General features: G+C 41.4%; 1 protein-coding gene across 10 annotated transcripts in view; it reads left to right on the top strand.

Moving 5' to 3' along the window:
• The window catches only part of PLEKHM3 (pleckstrin homology domain containing M3), a 173796-nt gene that overhangs the window by 73680 nt on the left and 83796 nt on the right, over positions 1–16320 (top strand). For 9 of the 10 annotated variants that reach the window (XR_006888200.1, XM_046658199.1, XM_046658202.1 and 6 more), the window contains exon 5: positions 7798–7991. Coding sequence is in view for 9 of the 10 variants with exons in the window: in XM_046658199.1 (XP_046514155.1) it covers positions 7798–7991 (194 nt within the window). In the remaining variant the exon portion in view is untranslated. Of the gene's footprint in view, positions 1–7797; positions 7992–11699; positions 12985–16320 lie in introns of those variants that run through there. The other variant, XM_046658209.1, reaches the window with a different exon arrangement.

The raw sequence follows: 16320 nt of genomic DNA, 5'->3' as shown, positions 1-16320 counted from the left end.
TTCCTCTTCCCTCAGTCAGCTTGGCAAATTCCAAACCCAGCTTAAATCTCATTTCCCTTATTCTTTCCTTCCCCTCTGCCAGACAGAGTTATCATTCTCTCCTCTGCATCTTGTACTTGACACTCTGAATATAGGCTATAAATATATTTGCCATGGGTATGTTAGATAAAAACTTATTTCAAGAGAAAGAACACTAGCTGAGTTTGGTTTAGACCATTTAGATTAATCTGCTTGGAGTGGGGCTTTGACAGCTAAGAGAGGTATGTAAAGAGCAAGTGAATGAGGCAGTCCAAGCCCCATGGTCATTGAGAGTTTAGGCTAGTGGCACCTGCCGACAGAATACATGCCAGTCAGTGGAGCTAAAGCACAAAGGTGGCACTGAATGAGGAAAATTTAAAAATCAGGCATGGTTTCTGAAGATGTGAGATGGAGGAAGAGATGCAGGTCTGTTTGAGTGAGCTCTACAGGCCACTGAAACCATCAATTTAGCCATCACTGATGCTTGCCGCCTTTCTGTAAAGCAGACTTCTGCCATGGTGGTCATTTAAGTGACAGGTTTGATTTTGACAGGATAGGTAACTAATTGAAGATATTACCCTCGCTTCATCCATGTTGCACACGAGGAAAACCTCTTTTGTCAGACTGTTCCTTCCCAGGCTTTCGGTGGATCTGGGAAGATTTTAAAGCAAGAACAGAGATGGTCACTTTTATCTGGATTATCTCTCACTGGCATTAAGTGACTATATTCCATTTAGTCCAGTATCTGTCTGTGTTTGCTCAGACACCAGATTTAACTTAGTGTTGCTAATTGTGAGGGTCAGTGCAGACCAGTTTCCAAGACCAGACATTGTTCTGCTAGATCTGCCTCTTTTCCTTAATAGCAAGTACGTGACTGGCTTGAATATTCATTTAAAAGAGTGAAAAAAATGGCTTTGCAGAGCAGAATGAAATCTGTCATCCTAAGCATTTCATTGTCTGCCCTCTGGAGTAATAATAATCCTAATTATTTTTAAAGCAGGATTTCCTCTTTTCCTGTGTATATCCTGCAGATTGAATTGAGCTCCAGGATTATCCAGCAGCTAAACCCTCTCCTCTAATTCTATAGGTATTTTCCAATGAAATTCTCTTTGAAGGTAACTTGCCCCCAGTCCCTCATTCAGATTATTGAGCATGACAAAGAGATGGTGAGGAACTCAAACTTAGCCTCAACTCTTCCTGAACAGTTCCCCTCTGTTGTGCTTTGTAAAAATATTTTTGTATCCTAGCCTGAATCCTCACATTCCATTTAGCTAGGGGTTTTCCATGTTACGTAAGCCATTTCCTGTCTCTCCATCTTGAGAGGCATTCAAGGCAAGCTCCATTGCCCTTGTGAGCTGGAGAGTAGCTCGCTGATGGGAAGAACCACTTGTTTAGGGTCATTTGGAGATTTTGAGAACAAATTGTGATTAAACTTGAGATCTCCTGATTCCTCCTCCGTTACCCATGGTGCCAAACAAGTATTGTTTGGGATTGATTTTATTAAGACTTTCAGCTTGATTTTTCACGATAGAGATAAGAAAAAATACCAAAGCAAAAGGGGTTATTTTGCTGTGGTAAATTTATGGGTGGTATTTTTTTTTCCTTTCCTGATCTTTATTCTCCAAATTTTTAGTAACGTGATTATTATTATTTTATATATTTTAACTGTCACTTAGCTCCATATATTCTATTTAAGGAAATATGTATTAGAAATTAACCTTTTTTAATGCCTCAGAATTATAAATATGATTCTTTTGTCCTGTGATAGATAACTTCAGTAGGGTTTAATGTGGAATGAGAGTCTATTTTTCCATGAAGAAATTGCCTTTCAATGCTATACTTTTATTCTTTCTTGTCTTTTGAATATAATATAGCTTCACAAATTTCAAGGTGCGAAGAGTAAAAGGACATCGTACATGGATAATCCCCCTCCCATCCTCTTCTTCCCACAGGCAACCAACTTACCACTTTCTCATGTATCCTTCCAGAAGTATTTTATATACATGTGGTTTTTTACACAAAAATGGTAATAGGCGATATAGTGTACATGCTGCTTTTGGGGAACTTTCCATTTAGATTGTAAAACTCCTCCATGGGATTTTTGTTTTTACAGCCACTCCATGTTCCATCTTGAATTTACACACACATGCACACGGAATTTACCTAACCTGTCCTTTTTTTGGTGGACGTTAAGGTTTCTCCACCCTTTGCTATCATAGACAGTGATTCAGTGAATGACTTTACGTGTCATGTTGAAAAGAAGTTCTTCGATGTACGAGTGAGACATGTGCAGAGACCTCCGTAGAGGGAGGGCTGGACATTTGCAAGTTGGATGCATATTCCCAGATTGCCTCTGCCAGGGTTGTGTGCTCTCCATTTACCTTGCATCTTCTTGCAAGCAGCTCTCTTCCCTTAGTACCAGGATGTCAGCTGTCGCCTGTGTTGTCACTGCACTGCCTCTAGCTGTCTGCCCCTTCTCTACTTTATTAACTCTAAATATGAGGTGAACTTAGAAATAAACAACCAAGCTGTTAGAAGTGTGTTTGAATAAGAGCATGTGGTTCAGAGTCACAGCCAGAGCACTGTCCAGTACCCATTCACTCGTTCAGCAGTGCATACTGACCGCTCGCCGTGCTAGGTGCTGGGCACAGTCTTTGCCTCATGAGTCTTCTTAGTCCAGTGGAGGGAAAAGACAGTAAACAGATCACGAACAAGTGACTTGTAGATAAATGAAATGTTACTGGACTTTAGTTTTTGTTTTAGAGTTAAAACCATGCTGCCTGGTTACACTATGGGTTAGTCTGCATTGTAGCCCACTTGCCTTCTGTGTGATTGGGGAGGAGGGAAGGACAGAACAGGGTCAGGGACCACCTCTCCTAAAGAGTGATGAGCAGATAGTTTATGGTTGAGTTAGTGAAAAATGAAAAGAAACTGTGAATGTAAACAGTGCTGAAAAGCGCAGAGCAGAGTATCCAGAGATCTGAGTTTTGGCTCTAGTTCTGCCACAGAATGACCACAGATGAATCACATGAGCTCTCTGGACTCACTTTTCTCTTATATTAAATGTAGGTAATGGATTAATTCATTATTTCTCAAAAATATATTCCTTGGAGGGGCTGGCCCCGTGGCCGAGTGGTTAAGTTCGCGCGCTCCGCTGCAGGCGGCCCAGTGTTTCGTTAGTTCGAATCCTGGGCGCGGACATGGCACTGCTCATCAGACCACGCTGAGGCAGCGTCCCACATGCCACAACTAGAAGAACCCACAACAAAAGAATATACAACTATGTACCGGGGGGCTTTGGGGAGAAAAAGGAAAAAATAAAATCTTTAAAAAAAAAAAAAAAAATATATTCCTTGGAGCATTAACAAGTTCTGTGCATGTTAATAGGTGTTACTCAAAAAGAGGGTTCCATAGGAAGGCCACAGCTGGGTTGGCTTTATAATTGGGAAAGGCCCCTCCCCCTCCCCCCAAGAGAACACAGCCCTGGGAGCTCACAGCTTGGTAGGAGGATGGAGCGAGTTAGAGAAAGATGCCCCTTTCCTCAGCTGGTGAGAGGGCACAGGCTGGATTCATCTCCCACCGCTGCCCCCGTACGGCCTGCACAGCATTAAACAGCTGCCATGTCTGTACTCCAGTAGGTTTGGGAAGTGGCTGAGTTAAGCAGATTTTCTTCAGTACAGGATGTCCCCACACTTTAATTTGCTAACGTGCTGCAGTTTGAATCACCCAGAGAAGAATGCACATGTGGCATATTTCTTGCTGGACCTCAGAACGTCTTTTTTGTAGGACTAGTATTCCTTGGAACACAGGCTGAGAAAAACTGAACTAGATCATCTGTACCAGTCCTTGTTATTCTAAAATTATGTTCTCACCTGTTTTATTCTAATACATTTTCCTCCTTTAACAAAAACTAAAGTCTTTACCACTATCACTACATTATCTCCCAGTTGCCGTCCACGGTTCGACATCCCCTTTGCCCCATTGCTGCATTACCCAGGGCTGTTTTTGTGGGAGTACACACCATTCCAGAACCTTTCTCTCAGAATTACGTACACCTGAACAGCATTCGAGGGCTGTGTTTGTAAGAGGTAGCTGTCACCAGCATGACGAAAGATGTATCATGTTCAGATCTGCACCAGCAGTGCCTAATGCTCAAATCAACTGACAAATGTGTTTCCTTATAAACACGTGTGCATGTACAGATTTGGTCATTGTTAGCTGGTAGCTAGTTATAACCTGTTGTGCTGTCTTCGCCCATGCCTCCTGAGTGTGAGGTGGGGAAGAGACCCATTTCCACCTGGACTCCCTCCTCCGTAGCACTCTTGAATCATGTAGATGGCAGGGCTGTGAAGAGACAAGTAGTTTACAAACTGCCACAGAGCCACAGGCACGGAGTGAATCCTTACAACTCTAGCTATCCTGTTTGTAAGGTAAAAGAGCTATGGAAAGAATTTAGTTTGTTTTAATAATATTAATGTCATTAATAAACACTACATAATATTTAGTAAAATACTAATAAGTCAACAGATTTGAAAAATGAACTATTGACCCTGTAAAAATTGTTTCTAATGTGAATGTAGTGGATCATGCAAAAGAATACCAAGCAAATCCATTCATTTTTTTTTTTTTTTGAGGAAGATCAGCCCTGAGCTAACTGCTGCCAATCCTCCTCTTTTTACTGAGGAAAACTAGCCCTGAGCTAATATCCATGCCCATCTTCCTCTATCTGTGGGATGCCTACCACAGGGTCCACACCCGGGATCTGAACCAGGGAACCCCGGGCTGCCGAGAAGCAGAACCTGCCAACTTAACCGCTGCGCCACCTGGCCAGCCTCCCAAAACCATTCATTTTTAAAAAGAAAGAGTATCAGGCTCCTTTGTCTGCCCCTGTGAGCTGGGTTTTCCTGCGCATCAGAAACGGCTCTCAGGCTCTTCCTGAGTCCATAATGTGGCAGCAGGAAGCAGCGTTGTAGCTCTCAGCTCTCTGGTGGAATACGCTCAGCATTCACACACAACTCACATAATATTTGTATTAACAAGAAAGAAACTTTCTCTTACATAAACTTTATCACCTAAGAATATCATTGGCTTCCTCCCTAAGTAACTATGTATTTAAAACTTTCTTTTATAAAAAGCATTTTTTTTTAAAAAAAAACATTTTAATTATGGTTGAGTTTGAAAGTGGAATACTCATTTGAGTACAGAGATTGTTTAGAACTTAGGAAATCAACAGGGATGCAGTGCTCTATTTTCAAAAATAGCATTTCATGCTGAATTTTGAGTTCTCTCAAAAATTCCCTCACTAGTGTAAGTGGTTGATTCTCAACAAACAAGCATGTGCCTTGCTGCCAAAAATGGCTCAATGTGGCAGAATTTGTTCACATACTCAGGCGGCCACGGTCACCATGTGCTCTGTATTCTTAACACTAGTTAATAACTTTATGAAGCAGCGCCTTAGAAGTTATTGAAACTACCTCTGTTTTTGTTCTTAGTAATTTCAGTTTATGAAGGCTAATGTCATTCCCTGCTGTCCCGTTTGTCTCGCTGCTCTTACAGTCTCTGTAAAAGACTGTTTTTTTCCCTTTCGGGCTTAAGTACCACCTGAAGAGAGAAGCCTTTGAAGGCCTGGGAGACTGGCCAGTGCCCTTTGTCCTTCTGTCCACCTACTAAAAGGTGGCATTGTTAACCTAATCCAGCAGAGCCCTCACTCAGTATAAACACTGCTCAGTAGAGCCAGGAAGACTAATGGAATTGTACAATACATCATTTTCAGCAACAGTTTCAAGTGGATTGTACTTCATTTCCCAGAACACCATCTGTTTTTTCCTCATTTATTTAAATATAGCAAATATTTAACCATGATAAATGAGATATTTGAACCCAGTTCTGCCTGTCCCCACTGAGCTGCTAGCCACATGAGGCAGGACTGTACTGGTTTTATTCTCTTCTGAATGCCTAGTGCCTGCCATGGTGGCCGGCATATACCTCATCTCCGTGCCTCCAAGTGAGGCATTATTTAGCCCTGACAACTGTTATTTCCAGCCTGGAAAAGTAGTCAAAGGTTTTGGGTAATTCTAGGTACCTCTCTGTGAGCTAGATTTGCAGAAACTGTCAACCTCCCAACAGAGACTGTAAACTAACTCTGTAACTGCAGGACCCCAAAGGATCAGACAACACAACAGGTACCTCATGAAAAAAGTGAAACTTTTATCAGAAAAATACATTGATATATTCTGTTGCATCTCTGTAAGAAACATAAACTTTTGTATGAGCTTTACAATAAAATAATAATTGAATTTCACAAACGCGTTTTTAACCAGCATACAATAGCCATACATTTAGTTACCACATGTACATATTGATGGTTTTCACAGCTGTGTCTGCTCATTGTCCTCTGCTCTGTCACATCCTTGCCTCCCAAGTGAATTTCTATTTCTCTTTCTAGACTTCGAGTCAGTGTCACCTGCTTTGCCAAGCCTGCCTGGCTCCTAGCTTCCTTCCCCCCAGGACTGTAGATTTCTCTCTCCTTTAAGCTACCAGTGGACCTCGTCCACGTTTCTTTTGTGGTAGATGACAGACTATGTGCTACATGTGTTTCTCATTTGAATTATCTATTATACTAAACAGTGAGTCTCTCGAGGGTAGGGACTGTATCCTCTTTATCTTCCTGAGTATACTTCTAGCCTAGAGTGTTAAACAGTGGATTTTCAGCTTTCTTTTTAATAAGCTGGGTTTTTTTGTTTTTTATGTTAAATTACTAGCCTTAAACCCAGTACTAGAGAGGTTTTGGTAGAAACTTTGTGGAGAGGTTTTACCTTGTTCCGTGAATAGAAACTTGAACCAACTCTGTGCATGACTTGCCAATCCTCTTCTCAGTGTCAGTGAATTGTACGTAAAGATTCCTGAAAATCACCCTCATGCTGTGCGTTCTTTAAACTACTCCCTCTGTGTGTCGGATGCATTGTATTTCTACCATTTATTTCTACTGATGACAATGACAGTTTAAAATCAGCTTTCATGGTCTTGTCGTTTACTACCAGAAGTGGATATAGAGTTGGATGGATATGCTGGCCAGAGTCAGCCCAAGCTCAGAGTTGTTCTAAGGAGAGCAACTCCTTTCTGTCTCTAAAGTGTGTGTTTGAGCCTGTTTTCTCTGCAAATTTTTCTTTTTTTTGGAGATATCCTTTTGAACTTCATATATGTGTGCATGGTTTACCTATTTTTTTTAAGTGGCTACTTATAAAAAGTGTTATAGAATATACATATGTATACATATATATGTAGTTTTTAAAATCAGCATTGCTGTTAAGAGAGACTTAATGAACTCTTTTTTTATTTACTTTTTATTTTGACATAATTATAGATTCACTGGAGGTTGCATAGATAATACAGAGAGGTGCCATTACCCAGTTTCTCCCATTGGTTTGATGTTAAATAACTATAGTACAATATCCCAAAAAAAAAAAAAATGCCAGGAAATTGACATTGGTGTACTGGGTCTGAATAGTTCTGTGTCATTTTATCACACGTATAGATGTGTGTAATCACATAATCAAGATGCAGAATTAATGAATTCCTTTCAATGCCAAGGTTACTTTTACCAGTTGAGTTTCTGGGAGAAAGAAACAGAAGCCAAAATTTATATTTAGTTAAATTATGGGTTTTTTCATTTGGCTGTTCGGAAGATAATATTACTTTGATGTGTAACTATGGTTCCTGGTTGGAGGAGGTACAGAAAGGTGGAAGATTCGCCAGAACTGATTGAAGTTTGTTTCCCAGGTGTCTAAGCAGGCCAAAGAGTTTCTGGAGTATGTGTATGAAGAGCCCCTGATCGACATCCAGCAGGAGAATCCCCTGCTGTACCAACACGCTGAGCCACTGGCCACCGTGGTGCGGCTGCGACAGCGGCTGACCTCACTTCGAGCCTATTTGTTCAGCTGCCGGGCAGCGGTGGCCGAGGATCTGCGCCGCAGGTAAGTCACCATGTCAGGCGGTCCGATTGTTTTCTTTTCCCGCTCTGGGAGGGTGTTTGGATGATCTCCAAGGCCTTTCAACGCAGACTGGCCTAATTTCTGTGGCTCTCCCACTGGGCTCATCTTTGACTTTCCCCTCTAAGGTCCTCAATCTGGTTGAGCCAAGCAGGATGAAAATTATATCTCAGCTTAACTGAAGGCTTTTAACTCATGGATCAAGTTCCCAGGACAGTGAAGATTTCTCTTACCTGTAGGTTAACTTGAGATAGTAATCATAGGAGTCTTCGTTGATCCCTTATGTAGTGTTTTACACTTTTCCCAATTTTAGTTCCTATTTATCGTCAGTAAAAATAAGCATGTTTGATATTTCATAACTTAAAACTATCTTTCAATGGGAAATAAGTAGGTGGTTATTTGCATCTTATTTCCCATACAGAAACAAACCTGGTAAATGATGTAGGAAGTAGAACTAGGATTAAAATGCAGCAGGGCCAGGATTTTGCCTCTTCATGTTACCAGTGGTGCAGGCTGCTTTTTCCATAGCTTAGTTATCTCAGAGTTCATAGAACACACAAGTCCATACCAGACTCAGATCCTCAAAATAAAGTGGAAGTTAAAATGTGCCTGCTCTCATCAAATTCCTTCTTTTACAGTTAGGTTTTATTAGCATTAAATTCTTAACCTTGGCATATACGAACTAGCTTATACTTGAAATAATTGTTGATGGTGTTCATGAGTCCCTAAAAATACCTTTTAATTTTTTTTGTTTTAATAGAAATGACCAAAAGCATATATTAGTCATGGTTTTTGGAAATAAGCCTATATGCATAAGAACCTTTGGAAAGTATTAAAGTGATACAGTTTGCTGTTTGAGATCCAGTTAGATCCAAAGAAACTGACATAACCCCAGGCATCTGAAGAAAACATTTAAAAAGAACAAAATGTAGATAGTGAAGAATACATAATATCTAGACAAGCTCTCATAAAATGATAATGAAAAGGCAGCTGCCAGAAAGCAAAGTATTTCTCAGTGGTAGTCATTCTATTGCCTAATTGTCTTTCAGTAAGCACTAGAAAGTGGTCAGGATTTATTCTTATAAAGTCTAGGCAAATCTGAATTTTAAGAGATCAGGGCTTTCCTTGGAAGGCAGTAGAATTACATGTCTCAAACTAATTTGCCAACTAAACTAGATACAAGATTTTTAACATTCAAAATGTTTGTTTTATTATTTTCAGTACCTTTTGGCTTTGCTCAGAGCTTGTTTTTTTCGTGCCTATATTTTAGATGATATGAAAATCTACACATGGGAATAGAGTTAGATACCTTTCTGGCATAATGTTTGCTTTAGTTAAATATGCCAAATCAGGGCACACTTTTAGGACTTAAAAAGGAGGTCCTCCCTTCATGTGGACGACTAAGAATGCCCATGCTGTTCCAGCAGTCTGCTGGTTTACCACTATGTGCGGTGCCTTATGGCCACACCACCAGGAAAGGAATGGAGAGTGTAGGCGGAAGGCACTCCAAGGCTGTGAGGACGAGGACAGTGGCCTCTCCTCTGTCCCGTTCGTTTGTCTCTCCTGGACTTGTTCATGGCTATGGTGTAGTGCAGTGCCTGGCTTGAGGTAGATGCTCAGTGTTAGATGGATGGAAGGAAGGAGGAGGAGGGATGGACAGACGGCAGAGGAATGCCTATTACAGTGCCACCTAGATCCCTGAGCAATAACTAGGAGCCCAAGTTTGAGGAAGCGGTCATCTCCTAATTCTTCTTTTTCTTATTTCTCTATATGTCACTTAGCACAGTATCTGACCTATCAGACACTGTCAAAAATAGTTGTTGAATAAATGAACAAAAAACCAAATTGAATCAGTCAAAAAAGATTTAGTTGGTTCTGTTTCTGTGATACCTCTCAAATCTTTCCTCTCCTTCTCACTCATAGTGCCCCACCCTGGTTCAGAGTGTCTGGACTATTGCAGTATCCTGATAGTCTAACTTCAGTTTCTTCCCTCTCCAATCCAACCTTCACATCAGACAAACGATTAAAGTATACAAGTATGGAATTTAGGACCTGCCCAGATCTAGTCTAGCATAATGCTCTACTGTCTCACCTATCTTGTAGTTCAAACACAATGACTAACTCTCCCTCAGTGCCTTCTGCTGTGGGAATTAAATGGGTTTTTACAACTGGAGTATTTACAATAGTGTTTAGTAGGCACTCAATAAACACTATTATTGTTATTGTTACTAATACTGCCATCTCATCCCAGAACATTCTTGTTTCTGGCTTTAAAAGTGTTTGTTAGGGACCAGCCCAGTGGTGTAGTGGTTAAGTTCATGCACTCTGCTTTGCTTTGGCAGCCCAGGGTTTGCAGGTTTGGATCCTGGGCATGGACCTGCATCACTCATCAGTGGCCATGTTGTGGTGGTGACCCACATACAAAATAGAGGAAGATTGGCACAGATGTTAGCTCAGGGACAGTCTTCAAGCAGAAAGAGAAAGATTGGCAACAGATGTTAGCTCAGGGCCAATCTTCCTCACTAAAAGAAAATTCTTTGTTAAAAGGTTCCACTTAAAAGCCACCCTGATGCCCTGTCTGTTGGACTCAATCCCCTCCCACCGCTGTGTCAGGAGAGGAGTGAGCCAGAAGCGGGTTGGAGAGCTGGCAGGCCCAGGCCTGCAGTTCCTGGGTCTGCAGTGCACACCTACCCTGGCATGAAAGCTGGTGGAGCAGGAGGCTCCCTAAGAGCAAAGAATGAGACAGTGTTTTCTGCAGAGCCCTAGAGGAGGCGCATTGGTTTTTAAAAATTTTTTTGTTATTTTAGTTTCTCATTGCTTATATGCTATTAAAATAATGTTTGGGTTTACCATTTTCCTCCAACCTGGCACAGAGAGAAGTATACTAGTCACAAGCAGCTTTTTGGGGGGTAGGTGGGTTACAGGGTGCTGGTCTTCTTGAGGTACTTCAAGTCTTTTTGGTTTGTTTTGAAATATGACGATTTAGTGAAATATGTCTAAGAGGTTTTCTGAGATGTCTGTACTTCTTGCAGCTGTGCCACACTTAACATCAATTCTGCCTTCTTCAGCATCTAAGAAAATGACCACAGATATAAAGGAGAACCATTGCCCACCTAATATGCTAAAATTCCTGTCGCCAGAGAACCTTTCTTACCTATCTTTCACTTTTTAAACTGACTTTTTAAAAATGAAATTAGCCCACAGTGCCTTTAGAGATGATCAGCTTATCCAGAGGTTCCCTTTGTTTTACCTGAGGTTACAGCATCTAAAGTGTGGGGTTTACACAGTGAGAAGAACCCCTGGACACTCCTACTTGTTCATATATTTGATAGACATTAGAAGAGGGATGAGGGGGTGGGCAAGGGGAGCAAAAGGACAGCACCCAGTCTCCTGTAGTCATCGCAGGCGCTGGCCCGGCCTGGCCTTTCACCTCAGTGCGAGAGTAGCCATTAATCTCCAGCAAGTAGGCCCAACATGCTGAACACCTGTCAGCACCATCTAAACAGACGAACGCAAACTGTTAATGCTGCTGTCGTGAGAAAACTGAGAACAAGCTGATGAATCGCATTGGCTCTCGGCCGCCAGGGAGCCAGCTTTGCATCGCCTTGTTAGGGAAGCCACGGTTGGCTTTTAGATCTTTCGTTATGACGACCGTCAGGTTTTCATCCTCACTGTTTCTGTTATTGTTGTTAGATGAACACCGTGTTCCTGAACCCACACTGCAAATCTTGACTGGCAGGGGTGTTTCATTTAGAAAAAATCAGTGTCTTCCATGAAGCCTAAAATGTTTATGGTGCTGACAGTCCGCTGTTTCTGAGGACTCCCAGATGGCGACCCTCTGGATTGGTTCAAGGCCTACTTAACTTTTCATGAGAAGAATTATTTACAGTGTCCACATGTGAAGGTGCATGAAGAACTCTCTGGAGAATCTTAGCGCTGTGAGGACACATCCGGATCAACAGCTATTAGGGAAGTCTTTGGGAGGGACCCTAAGAAGCTCTGGTAGGGGCCTCAGCCCTTCGTGTCCTACTGAACACAGAAACAGTAGGATCTGTGTGTGTTAGTCAGAAGTCACAAACGGCACCTCAGAGCCAAATCTGGCCACAGGCATGCTTTGTTTAGCCTTTCAGAGATGGCCTCCACCAGGTTTTAAAGTTGTGAAAGAGTCACTAACATTTAAATAACCAGTTTTCTTGCACACACAGAATGAAGCCCTCTAATTTCTATTAGGGAATCAGAAGTCCTGATTGCAAGGTCTTCCCTCATTCCTGGATGGCAGCAGCCAGCTTCAGATACTGGGCTCTCCACTTAGCCATGGTCTCTACTGCTCCTGTTGTCCCCCAGACCCACTGTCACGGGTATATAATACATTGCTGCCCTGTCTTTCTTGGCCCATTTCATTGATTTATGGTGGTACCTGGGCCCATGTAAGGTGATTATTATTTTTGTCAGTTGCAGAGTACTTTCCCATAAATATATTATTTGTTCTTTACACACGGCCCCTGAGATGGGTAGGACAGGTGGCATTAGGAAGAAGAGGAACAACTCGGAGATGCTGTGTGCCTTGCCTCAGGTCACAAAGCCGATAAGCAGCAGAGTCCACACTTGGAACCAGGTTTTCTGCTGCTTTCCTTCCCCTCTACATTTGCTGTTGATGGTGACGTCTCGAGGTCTCTAGACTCTTAAGAGGAACAGCTGTTAATCCTCCTGAAGCCTTGATTGAGGCCCTCTAGGAGAAGGCAGGCAAGGAGGGGCACATGGTGATGTCCCATGAGTGGGGAGGTGGGACTGTGGCACAGGCACTCCTGTACTCGCTGCTGGCAGTCAGCCCTGGAGAGCAAGGCATGACAGTCGGCTTGGCACCGACAGGGGCATTTTCTCTAGGTCACTGTTTACCAGGCCTCTCCATTCACTGACCTGTGAATTTAAAACAAAAATGTGCATAGCATTGGAGATTGGATTGGTGGTTACCATAGGGGCAAGGGGAAGGGGGGAGGGCAAAAGGGGTGATTAGGCTCACATGTGAGGAGATGCACTATAATTAGTTTTTGGGTGGTGAACATGATGTAATCTACACAGAATTGGAAATATATTATGATGTACATCCAAAAATTAATAATAAAACAAAACAAAAATGTGCAGGTATCTATAGGGTTGTCTTACATCTGTCTTTAGCCAAAACAGATTTAAAGCTATTTCTCACCATCATTTCATAAAAAAACATAGTAACGCCAAAAAAAAATAGGCAAACAGCCTCAGAAATCAAACAGCTTTTTAAAATCAAATAGATTTTAAAATTCATTCCACTAATCTTTTTTCTCATTTTACCTTGGACTGCTAAAAACATCACCAGACCGACCCCAGCTGATCCCGACTTAAGTCATATTTTCTCTTCTGTTTGCTGAAGGGAAACTGTCTAGTCCAGGGAACGACATTCTAGAAGTTAATGTGGGTGCGGGAGAGTTTCCCATTCTCTGCCATCAAAACTGATTTGGGGACTCAGGGTGCTAGTGAACCCAAAGTTCCTATTATGACATAAGTTTAAAATTAGTTTCTTTCCAACACTAGTTGGGGCTAATAGGTATTATTAGACCTGTTCTCTCAGTTGCTTAGAGCAGAACTGTGTCGTTTCTTGGGGGCCTTTGGTCCTACTTGTTTGTTAAGTTTAGTCCTTGGGTCTGACCATTCTGAAACACTTTAACACCTTGACCTGGGAGTCTCAAGAGAATAAAGCAAGCGATCCTTCTGCTTTCTAAGCCACCTTTTCCTGTCTTTGGTCTCACATTTTATTTGAAATTATATCCAGCATTAGTTCTTACTGAAATATCAGCTTTACTGAATGGTAAGAAACTTCTATCATAAAGATTGCCATTTTTATTAACATTATTTATCCTGGTGAGTACCAGAAAAAAATGAATGTGTGTGTGTATTCTGTCAGACTCTCGTTGCCTCCTCTTCCTTCCAGCAGAATTTAGCAGCTTGCTCAGCTCTTGGTCCAGTCCCCATAAATGTCACCTGATTTACTAAGGCTCCCTTCCCACTCTGTCCCTTGCCACCCCAGGGAAAGCTGGCTGTCTGTCTAGTGAGTTCACTGGAGGGGAGGGTAAGTCCAAGGATTGAAATGTCCTTTGGACATCTACTAGCATCTCAAATTTAATATGTTCAAAACCGAGCTAATATTGCCACCCCCCACCACCTGCACTCCTGCAGCAGACTTTCCCATCTGGCTGAACAGCACCTCCATCCACCCAGTTGTTCAGGCCACACACCTTCCTCTCACATTCCACATCCAGTCCACCAGCAAATCCTATCAGCTTCACCTTCAAAATATACCCACTTGTCACCATTTCCACTGCTGCCACCCAGGTCCAAGCCACTGTCATATTTCTCCTGGGTTATTGCAGTAACTGATCTCCCCTTCAGTCTGTTCTTAAGACAACAGCTAGAGTTAATGTGGAGAACAGATGATGTTACCCCAATCCAAACTATCTAATAGCTTCACTTCTCACTCCAAGTGAAAACTAAGGCCATGTACGATGGCCTCGTAACCCCATTACCTCTCTGCCCTCATCTCCCACTGATTTCCCCTCATTCACTCTGGCCTTTCTTTGATCCTTGAGCACACCAAGCAGGCTCCTATATGAGTTTCTGTACTTGTTTGTTCTTGCCCCAGATAAGTGCATAGTTTGCTTCTTTATCCCCTTTAGGTCTTAATGCAGCTGTTACCTTAATGAAGCATTCTTGACCACTCTATTTAAAATTGCAACCAGCATCTCTCCACACACACTTTCTGTCCTTTTCTCTGCTTATTACCATATAACATGGTATTTTATTTTGTCTGTCTCCCTCTCTTGGGCCATCATGTATGGATGTGGAAGTTGTGCTGTGCTCAACCTGTGCAGCCATATGCAGTGGCCCTACTCTCCAATTAGATGTAAGCTGTGAAAGGTCGTGGTTTTTTATCTGTTTTGCTTACTGCTGTATTCCCAGGGCCTAGAACCATACCTGACATATAGTGGGGGCTAATAAGTATTTGTTGAACAAATTGATTAAATAAATAAAGTAGTATTACCAAGATTCTACCCTTTTAATTTGGTCAAACTTTTTTTTCTTATTACAAAAAAAATACTTTATCATAGAGCACAAGCCACCCATTAGCCTACTACTTTGTACATATCCTTCCAGACTTTTTCCTCTGCAGATTATTTTCCCCCGTAAAAGTGGTTTCATACTGTACATACTACTCTTAACCCAATCATTTCACTTAGTATATTGCAAATATCTTTTTAAGCCAGTAAATGTTTGTCTAAAGTATGATTAATCACTGAGCAAAAATGGTGTTTTGATGTGTGAGCGTACGTACATACCATCAATCTTGGAAGAAGTAAACAAGGATATTATTCAGTATACCCAACAAAAGATTGTGTGAGCTAATAATAAATGAGCTGGGAGAGATCATTTCGTAGTTAACACCTCCTTTTCTCTCCCCTTCCCTCACCCTGAAAGAAGTCAGACAAATGAGGTGGAGGGATTATCTGTTAGAGAAAAGATTACATGCTGTTGTGAATTGAACATACTTAATTTAGGAAGCTAGCTTACTAAGAGCACATCTCTTAGGGCAGCCTAATTCTTAAAACAGAGTCTACACGGACTTGACTTGCTATGTCTCTGAACAGCTTATGAGGAATATCTTATAACCAAAATCTGAGATCTAAATGTGCAATTATTAGCTGACAAATTCTGGTTAATATTGAATTTTAGAAGAATAAGCCCATTTTAGCAACAATTTTATCACTGAATTAGTCTCATTAAAGACCAGTAATTATTAGCACTTTAAGTGTATAGATAACACTTCTTTAAGCTCAGCAAATGAATATAACTATGTTCTTTGTAAGATTTAATAATTAGCCAGACTTTGTGGCTAGTTTTCAAGTTAGCTAATTAAAAGTGTCATTAGCTGCAGTTGAGGCTTTAGTCTCAACAGATTTGCTGCATGAGTCTATCAGGACTCGGAAAGTACTAAAACACAGAATGTTAGCTTGATAGTTTTTGAAAGCAGCCACTCTCATTCTACTTCAAGAATTCTTTTTCTGTGGATGACTTCTAGAACTAAGGTTTAAGTCATCTAACCTCCTCCTGATCTCCTAATAGCTCATCCCGCTTCCTTCCTTTTCTGCAGAGATCTCATTCAGCAAATTATATATATGTATATACCAACATTAACACTCTAAAAGGGAGCTGCAGACTGTCTGCAGAAGACAGTGTCATTCAAAACTAAACAGATTAATAAGCTTTGAAAAAGGAACTCTGGCAA

This window comes from Equus quagga, chromosome 4 (genome assembly GCF_021613505.1).
Source record: "Equus quagga isolate Etosha38 chromosome 4, UCLA_HA_Equagga_1.0, whole genome shotgun sequence".
NCBI classification, from domain to species: domain Eukaryota; kingdom Metazoa; phylum Chordata; class Mammalia; order Perissodactyla; family Equidae; genus Equus; species Equus quagga.
This window is presented reverse-complemented; position numbering and strand designations above follow the sequence as displayed.